The 10,637-nt window shown below is 36.5% G+C and overlaps 1 protein-coding gene across 1 annotated transcript; it reads right to left on the bottom strand.

Annotated features, from left to right (window-relative positions):
• Window positions 1-9,958: 9,958 nt before the first annotated feature.
• On the bottom strand, window positions 9,959-10,393 carry LOC149247992 (SPRY domain-containing protein C285.10c-like). Its single transcript, XM_089446764.1, has one exon. It carries the CDS (start codon window positions 10,391-10,393, stop codon window positions 9,959-9,961), a length of 435 nt encoding a protein of 144 aa, XP_089302890.1.
• Between the last annotated feature and the right edge of the window lie 244 nt (window positions 10,394-10,637).

The following is a 10,637-nucleotide window of genomic DNA, read 5'->3' as shown; positions in this document are numbered from 1 at the left end:
GTCCCGGTCCACCATTGGTATGGCTTGTGCAAGTCTCATGAAATCTTGCCCCAGCACCATAGAATTATCATCCATGTCCATGATCCTCAAGTCCAACTTTCCAAACCACGATCCCACTCTCACCAGAGTGTTTTCCATCACACCAATAACAACCTTCATGGTAGAGCTTTCTGCTTTGAAAGCACTCCATTCCCTCTCCATTTCAGCTTTCTTCCCAAAAGACTTTGCTACTTTCCTGCTTAAGAAGCTATGAGTAGCCCCCGTATCCACCAAAGTTGCAAATCTCTTGCCCTTCACGGTCACCTGCACAAAACTCAGCTTCAAGTCATCACCTCCTTCTATCCGCTTTATCTTGTGTCTCACATCAGCAACCTTCTTCAAAAACTCGGCCTCAAAAGTGTCCATTGGCTTGTGCTCCAACTTGACATTCCTCCTAAGGTACTTCACTTCCTTGCTTGGCTCTTCTAAGCAATTCGATCTTGGTCTAGCTTGACTCCCTTCAATCTTGTCCTCCATTGCATTCTACTCAAGTGCACCAACCAAGTGTCCATTGACTACTTCCATAGAACTAAGCTTCCGAACATCCTCTAGATTGTCTCGGTAGTGAGTTCCTAGCCTGTCAATGTAGTCGAGCTTACAACGATCTTCTTACCAAGAAGCTTCTTCTTTATCTCTTCCTCAATTTGTTTAATTTCGGCTTCCACCATGGCACTTTTCTTCCTTAACCGGGTTCTCTCATCCAAGAGCTCTTGAAGACCAAGACCACTTTCTCGGATCTCCTCATCAAGGTCCTTGAGTTCAACATCTGTCGTACTTCCGCATTGGCTCTTGAGTTCTTCAAGTTCCCTCCTTAGTTCCGAACAGCTTTCCCGAATCCTCATGTTCTCAGCCTTCATTGAAACCCAGTTAGAACTCCATCGACCCATCTGTTCCAACACGTCGTACCGGAAGACTTCCCTTGCATTATGGCTAGATTCACTTATCGTAGGTTTATCCACCATCTTTGCCTTTCAATCTTTTCCAAGTTCCCTACAAGACATGAACCAGCTCTTATTCCACTTGAATGTGAAATCAGCGTCTTTCACCTGCAAGTACCTGTCACCAACTTCCAAGTGTATGCACACTTGCTTCACCCAGCTTCCTGCAAGACTCCTCCAAGTCTTCAGACTAGCTTTGATACCAACTGTCACGCCCCCAAGCCGGCGGTAGTCTTTCAACCGCTCTTAGCGAGGTGCAGCACCACCGAACACTTTCTTTTCACCAATACTTATATTCGTGGACTACGCCTAACCACTTACTCCTACTTAGTTTGTGTTTCGCAACCAAGTATTATTATGTTATCATTTATACCAATGAACACCCATACACATTCATTAACATCAGCGATTATAAATGAAGAACACAATTGCACAGTATAAAGGGAGGGGCAACTCCCTGAACAATGAGTCTGCCCGATAATATATTATACAATCTTTTACAAGTTACAAGCTTTACAAGTATACTTGGAAACCCCAAGTTTCATACTTAGCCAATTTTACAATCTTCGACAAACTCGGTTGCCCAGCTCGTCGGCGCCTCCGCACGGTCGCCGCACGACTCACCAACCTTTTGTTCACCTTGTCGCACAATTGTGTTGTTTGCCTAACTTGGGCGTGCCTCCAAGTCGCCACACACGGGGCCTCCACCCGAGACACACCTCCGTTCACAATCTCAACACTTCACCAAGTCACCGTACACACTTGCACGATGGGCAGGCACTCACCCAAGTCACCCAAGAACCCGTGCCAAGTCGTCGCACAACCCGGGCGCCACACACCCGTGCACGCCTCACTCCAACCGGCAGGACCCTGCCCACGCCCTTCACCCAAAACAAGACAGCGCGTTCCTTTGTGTAGCCTCGCCCAAGGTTGGGCGCATCATCGTTATGCGACCTCCTTTTACTTGCTGTGGCTACTCTTCATTCTGCGCACTTCTTCTACACGTTTGAGCGATGAGCGAGTGATTGATTGATGCCAAATGAATCCACCAAGCATATAGTTTATACACTTCACAAGCGGTCGTGTTATCCTCCTTGGCCAACCTGTTCAATTCCTCAACCAACGCGTTTTGTCTATGCTTGTGGCTGGTCGGCCCGTCGACCAACGCCCTCAAGCATTACTTCAACCGTCGGCTTCACTTCACGGGCGCCCACGCTTAACCATCATATAAACGTGGTCGCTCATCCCATCTACGCACTTCAACTTTATGTTTCCTCGTGCGTGTTGGTCGTAACTCGTCGCTCGATGGTAGTAAGAACCGCAGGTCCTTACAAATATGCTCCACAGTCCACCGCTGGTGAACGACACGCTGGTGATATTTTGAAATTTGTCGCTGGATCTAGTTAAACTTTAATGCACCCTTTCCTGCTGCTAATGGTGGATTAGGTGTACGGTGTTTTGGTGTATTTTTATCTGACATGTACATTAGGACCTAGTTTTTTTTTTTTTTCAACTTTAAGATATATTATTTGTATATACAAATTTTATTTTCATTTATTTTTTAAATCAAATCATAAATGAAACTTAAATTTAAAAGATATTTATTAATATTAAATATTAACGTGGAAGGAATAATATCCATTTAATATGATATTTTGATTGATTTTGCTTTAATACTTTTTACATATATTACATAGTAAGTATTTTATTTTTTATTAAAATAATATATACTTTAATAAATTAGGGATTAAGATTTTTAATTGTGAAATAACATAATAATAATAAAATGATTTAATAGATTTAACTTTCATTTATAATATAATTAAAAAAATCATTTTTCATATATTAAATTTTTTTATTAGTAAATACATTCTTATAATATTAATGAATAAATTACAATATTTTTTTCTCTTTTTAATTTTTTAATTAATTATCAATTATTTAATCACTAAATTACACATAAAAATTACTTTCACATCATAATCTTCTTTCCCTAATCAATTATAGACACTTACTTTTAAATTCAAATTATAAACTTTTTAGTTAGTTAGTTTTTTTTTTTCAATTTTCATTACTATTTATTTTGTTTCCATAAATATCTAGAATGTTCTAGAAGCACTTTTCCAATAATATTGTGATAATGTCTTAATTTTATATATTTGAAATCAATACTTTTACATCTTCCTTTTTCAAAATCACTAAATTATTAATGATAAAAAAAATAATGAATATAATTATAAAATTAAGATAAATATTATTTGATGATTTATTTATATAACTAATTATTTATAATATATTATTATAATAATTTTCATTAATATATAATTGAGATATTATAATCATATTGAACTTATTTAAATATATCTCTAATTCAATATATTAATTTGGTATAGATATTATTATATTATAATGAGATGTTATCACATGAAATATAGAAAATACTATATAAAAAAAACTAAAGAAAAATATTTACATATAAATATATCAACATCATTAATAATAATAATAATTACATTTTATATTAAATATTTCTTATTACAATATTATTCATAAGATAAATACTATATTTATATATTATATCTATATATAAATAAAATGAAAAGTATATATTGTTATTTATTATCAATAATATATTTTTTAAACAAAGCCTTCTGGAAGAAATCACATGAGAGAATAAATAATATCATTATTTAAATATTTTTTTTCAAAAACTAGTTGTTTAATATAGTCGTTACTTAATAATATTTGTTTTTAATATATTAATAAATTAGTATATATTGTTATTCATTATCAATAATATATTTTTTAAACAAAGCCTTCCGGAAGAAATCACATGAGAGAATAAATAATATCATTATTTAAATATTTTTTTTCAAAAACTAGTTGTTTAATATAGTCGTTACTTAATAAGATTTGTTTTTAATATATTAATAAATTAATATTATAATTTAAACATTATTGTTCAAATATAGTCGTTATTTGAAATTATGTCTCTACATTGCTCTCTATTTACGCCTTTGCCATGTTCTGCCTCTTCATTTCATCTGTCCTGATGATGAATCACTCTTGTTGGCTCTGGTCCCGATTATGAATCACACTTGTTGGTTCAAAATGCGTCATTATGATTGGCCAAAAAATTCTCTCATGTGATTTCCACTGAAAAACTTTGTTTAATTCATTATGAATCATAGAAGTTTGAATACAAAAATATATATTTTATTAATTTTTTTATAATGATATTATTGATGTGTAGAAAAAATTTATTTACTTTTAATTTCCCCTTATAATATATATATTTTATATAACAGTACTTTGTTAAAATTAAAATAAATATATAGTAAAAATAGCAATAATAAATATTAAATATTAAATAATTGTATATATTTATAAAATATAAAGAATAATTATTTAATTATTTTATATAATATAAACACCCTAATAAAAATATATTCTTATTAATATTTCAAAAATAAAATTATAATATTAAATCTAGAATTAAAAAATTAAGCAATGGAAGCAGCAGTACCTTTTGATTCAGAACCTTAAGCAACAAGTCTAGAAACAATAGAGCACATCTGTGGTTTAAGCAGCATAGGCAGAGGCAGGGGCAACAGTTACAGAGATGCAAAGTGAGATTTCCCAGAGTCGATTTTGTTGTTTATTTAACTGACACATCTGGCCAAGTGGCATTCGCGTTAAGTATCTATTTTCTCATAAATTTTTCCTCTGACGTTAGCAAATTTTCACTAATACGTCCGAGCGCTAGAATGCCGGGTAGAAAACAGAGGAAGTTGCTGAACAAGAGCAGAGGGGAAACTCCTAAAGCAGAAGTATTTCTGGGCAGAGTTATTTTTGGGTTGTTCGATCGCTGAACTGAACAGGCCAAAACAATCTGCATTCCTCTTCGATCGCTGAACTGAACAGGTCGTCCGAACGCTGAACTGAACTGAACTCAACAGGTCGTTGGATGGATGAGGTGAGGGAGATTTGGGTCTATTTGGGTTATTATCAACCACAGTTGCGATACCTAATTATTTGCATCGGTTAAGGGTGTTTTCTACCTTATTTTGTCAATTTTATTTCCGAATCCTTGGCTTCTTCAGACATGTTCGCACTGCCATTGTCTTCACATTTTTTTTTATGCAAACCTAGAACAGTATTAGCCCCCAGGTTTTTTTATGCAAACTTAGAATAGTATTACTTTTTCATTGGAGAAGCCATGGTGGCTGGGAATTGAACTTGAAACCTCTAGCTTATTAAAAAAATCACACTCGATTCATGAAAACCACTCTCCATTCTATTTATTCGTTTAGCTGACGTGTACGGTGCCCCAGCCCCTACCTTTTCCGACGGGAAACCGCTTGCTCGGATGCTTCCACCGCTGATGGATGACATGTTTGATTAACGGGGTGATATTTTGGAATTTGTCGTTGGCTGTACTTGAACTTTAATGCGCCCTTTCTTGCTGTCGTATAAATTTATAATGAAATAATTCGTTTTAGCTAACATGTACCTTGTACATGGATTGGTACGGTGTGTTGGTATAGTATTTTTATCTTACATTTACAGTGGGACCCTGATACGAGCCAAGTGTTGAATCAATGCAGAGCCTGACCAGTCAGATTGTTATTTTCTCTGACGTGTACGGTGAGACCCAGGTCTTGAACCACGTTTTTAATTGACTAATTCGGGCATCATTCAGGATGAAGAATCGTACAGGTATGTTCAGACCTGCCCAGTGATTTCAGGGATATTCCGGCAACGACGTAGTTTCTGATAATGCTTCGACGTCCGTACCTTGTCGCCATTTTCGGCCTACTTTCTATCCAATCTCGTCCCGTCCTATGTACGTCTAACGCCGACAGCTGTAAACAGACTCAACCAATGCACCTGTAAGCGGTAAATTTAAAAAATTTCAACCTGCAGTTTACCGCTCCAAATTTCAAAATTTAAAATCTGCAGTGGGCGGTTTCAATTTTGCTATTTCTCTGCACCCATTTGAATTTTGCTGCGAATGCCTCGACCAAAGCGAGTGGAGCTATCCATGGAACTGGAAGGGTCTTTCATCCTGGAATTCAAACGGATTACAATGACAGCGTGTTCCTTCATCAAGGGGTCTTTCACGCGCTATGTGAGAATTGCCAATGTTGCAGGTGCAATTGTCATTTCTATCAATTACAGGTTGCTATGAAACATAACCTCCCGCTGCCTGCCAATGATTACCCACTGCTAAATTATTTTGAGAAAATATTCCCGTGGAATCACAAAGGCAATCTTAAGGTAGATACTAGAATGGAGGATCCAGATTATTGAAGGATAAGTTAATGGAATGGGTTCACGAAGTTGTAGCTTATGTTTGTTGCACATATAACCTAAAGATAGCGAGAAATATATAAAGCGAACGCCCAAACTTGGGAGCAAGAAACTTTGTTGAAGAAATAAAAAACTGCAATCCTGGCATATTTCAGAAGAGCGAAGAGGAAGGACGCTGAAGAAACTAGAAGACAGTGAGTGAATTAGACAAGAATTTTGTCCAGTTGATACATATCCATTTTACACAAGGAACATGGGGTCTCCATGACCGACGGTGGAGGTGAGACAAAGGCAGTGGTTTGGTTTCTATTTGGTTTATGGATTTGTGTATAAGTTCAATAAAACTTCACTTCACGGTGAAGTTGAGATATTCGGTCATTTAATCAATAAAATCTGTGCAATAAATATGATGCAATAAATAAAATCAATAAAATCAATATTCGGTCATTTAATCAATAAAATCAATAAAATCAATATTCGGTCATTTAATCAATAAAATCTGTGCAATAAATATGATGCATTTTGCGTGCATGTCTTGGAATATCATATGTGGCATGCCTGTACTCTATTTTGCCAATATTGTAATATGTTTCTGGATTATTTTGCCAATCTGTTGGAATATCATATTTGGCCCCGTGTGCGTGTCTTATTTTGTAAAACCATCCGGTAAAATTCAAAATAAGACACGCACACAGGGCCAAATATGATATTCCAACACATTGGCAAAATCATCCAGAAACATATTAAAATATGGCGCAAGTCTTACATTCACGCTCACAGACAAACCATTGGGCAAATGCACAAATCCATAAATCTATGAAATAGAGTATAGGCATGCCACATATGATATTCCAAGACATGCACGCAAAATGCATCATGTTTATTGCACAGATTTTATTGATTAAATGCCCGAATATCTCAACTTCACCTTGAAGTGAAGTTTTATTGAACTTATGCACAAATCCATAAACCAAATAGAAACCAAACCACTGCCTTTGTCTCACCTCCACCGTCAGTCATGGAGACCCCATGTTCCTTGTGTAAAATGGATATGTATCAACTGGACAAAATTCTTGTCTAATTCACTCACTGTCTTCTAGTTTCTTCAGCGTCCTTCCTCTTCGCTCTATTGAAATATGACAGGATTGCAGTTTTTTATTTCTTCAACAAAGTTTCTTGCTCCCAAGTTTGGGCGTCCACTTCATATATTTCTCGCTATCTTTAGGTTATATGTGAAACAAACATAAGCTACAACTTCGTGAACCCATTCCATTAACTTATCCTTCAATAATCTGGATCCTCCATTCTAGTATCTACCTTAAGATTGCCTTTGTGATTCCACGGGAATATTTTCTCAAAATAATTTAGCAATGGGTAATCATTGGCAGGCAGCGGGAGGTTATGATTCATAGCAACCTGTAATTGATAGAAACGACAATTGCACCTGCAGCATTGGCCATTCTCATATAGCGCGTGAAAGACCCCTTGATGAAGGAACATGCTGTCATTGTAATCTGTTTGAATTCCAGGATGAAAAATCCTTCCAGTTCCATGGATAGCTCCACTCGCTTTGGTCGAGGCATTAGCAGCAAAATTCAAATGGGCGCGGAGAAATAGAAAAATTGAAACCGCCCACTCCAGATTTTAAATTTTGAGCGGTAAACGGCAAGTTGAAATTTTTTAAATTTACCGCTTACAGGTGCATTGGTTGAGTCTGTTTATAGCTGCCGGCGTTGGACGTACACAGGACGGGACGAGATTGGATAGAAAGTAGGCCGGAAATGGCGACAAGGTGCGGACGTCGAAGCATTATCAGAAACTATGTCGTTGCCGGAATATCAATGTTATGGATGTATGAACATCCATAGCAATGTCACATTGCATTATAGAAGATGGGGGTAAGCGTTAATGGCCCAATAGCATGGGATCTATTGGTTGCCATAAATCTTATTGGTTGCCATAAATCCTATGCATTTTATGCTATTGGGCTATTAATGCATAGGATTTATTGGTTGCCAGTGTCTTATGTTTGGTGGGTATTTAATACTTGGTGTATGGTTTTTTTAATATGTATACCTATATATGGCCATCAGGGGTTAAATTTGATGTCGGTATACTTGTATGTATTTAGTTTTTTTATACGTAAAATATGTTCTAGTTTTAAATCTCCACGTTATGTGTAACTTGCCAATAATTTTTAAAAACATTAATATGACGGGCATATTTAAAAATGAAAAGTTTTAATTTTTTTTATTTATATATATATATATATATATATATATATATATATATAACCTTGCAAGTTGCGCTGAATGGAGGATTTATTAACATTTTTAACATTTAATTTAATAATCCATGGTAATTACTAATAGGTATCCACCCGTAACCCGTTACCCGTATCAGTTTCTAAGTCATAATTATAAATATCACTGATATTATATCAGTTTCTAATTTTCAACAGGTAAAACCGTAAATGGTATGGTACTAACAGTAATTAATTCCCAGCTACCCACTGCAGGTAGATGCAAAGTTAGGTTACGAATTTATGGTGATTTTTGCAAGTTGTAACTTCCAGTTCCAAGTTCCAAAATTCGTCTCAATTTTCAAATTCCAATCCATCGCGGTCCGCAATCTGTAAGTTATTCAACAATGTGGTGAGTCGGTGACTTTGGTGAGGACTCAGGAGCAGGGCATAAGAAAAACCTGCTGGAACTTCGAATTCAGCCGAGTTTGTGCAGAGAATTGGTGTAAATGGGTCAAATAGACATTTGAGAGGGATATCAAAACCAGCATATCCACAATCATGGGTTTTAGTCAGAGTAGCAGGAGGACGACACCGGATAAATGCCTTCTTCAATCCCCCTGAATCCTGATGATCTCATTGTGCAAAAAGCTATCAAGTTAGATCCCAAACCATAATTAGCTAGCTGCGATACCCAATTTATTTATATATATACACACTTCAACCTGGCTATATATTCATTAAACATACATTCGGATGTTGCTATGTATACTTGGCTATGTATTGTAACTATTCCGGCCCATGATCAAGTAAAATCCATATGATAACATGATTGATTTAAAAATGGCGGCATGCATCAATTAAAAGACACATTTTTTGATAGAGGGTAGGATTTATCTCAACATATATGCTTTATCTATGAGAGGAGCATTTTTGCATTCAACTAAACGTTTAAGTAATATTACCAAATCTTTAGGATATGGAAGTAAAATTGAATGTTACATAATGAAATAATGAACCTACTCATATATAGTGTCTTGTGGAAATACTTCCATGTACATTCTTGCTTCCAGTCTCGGCAGATTTGTGTGCCAACCATACTCCAGGCCCTGGACTACTAATTTGCTAGTGTCCCCTTAACATGGATCTATTCTTGGATTGCATGTTTCACAGAGGGAAGTGAGGTGTTTTACAGCATGTGTAGGGGACATGGGGAGATGCCCACCTGGAGGAAGACTATATATCCTGTAGGTTGTGTTTATTAACAATCCAAAGTTCATTTAGGACAATCTTAGATCAGTACAGTGAACACGTGAACGCTAGCAATAAGCAATATCCAAAACATCAAGGCTAATGGATTATGGATCCCTTACCTGGGTTGTAGAATGATACTTGATTTGCAATCATAACAAGCATGCATTGAAAGCTATTCTGGAATCTGACCCATATTGACAACCACAGTCACATCGCAGTCAGCTCCAATGGTTGGGAACATATTGTTCTCAATACAATTTGCAACTCCAAATGTAGTGAACACAGGAGGACTATTGTTTTGAGTAAAGTAACAAAGTCCTCGTTTAATATCATATCCACAACCGACGGTGGCTCCGATTCTATTCCAGGGATTGCCAAAGAAACATACTTCTCCTGCACCTGCAATGAAGATCTCCCCCTTCTTGGAATGAAATCCAATCGAAACATCATCTAGACCAGGAAATCTGAAAGGAGGGGCCGGCCTGCAAGCCAACCCAATAGCCAGATTGCCATCAACAATCCCAGCACTCTTCGTCTTCTTCTTCGCATTGGGTCTGTAGGCAACTATGGAGACCTCAAAATAGTTACAAGCAACCCTAAAGCCCATACTCTCATTCCCATGCATCAGAGGAAGAATGCACTGAACTGACTGTGGTTTTCTCTTGGAGCCAATCAAGGGATTGAAATTGATTTCCTGCAGATCACACGAATTTAATGCAATGAAAGGCTCTGGGGACTGGAAGGTTTCCGTGCTGAGTCCATTGAATTCATTGGGAAGTCTATGGAATTTGAAATGCCAGGCTTCCTAGCCCTTATCTACACTGATCCATTCCTTTGAACTGTCAAAGGGA

Source organism: Pinus tabuliformis, chromosome 7 (genome assembly GCF_031772625.1).
Source record: "Pinus tabuliformis cultivar Carrire ecotype Pingquan chromosome 7, CPIR1, whole genome shotgun sequence".
Lineage (NCBI taxonomy): Eukaryota > Viridiplantae > Streptophyta > Pinopsida > Pinales > Pinaceae > Pinus > Pinus tabuliformis.
The sequence above is the reverse complement of the archived record's forward strand: the minus strand, read 5'-3'. Positions and strand labels throughout refer to the sequence as shown.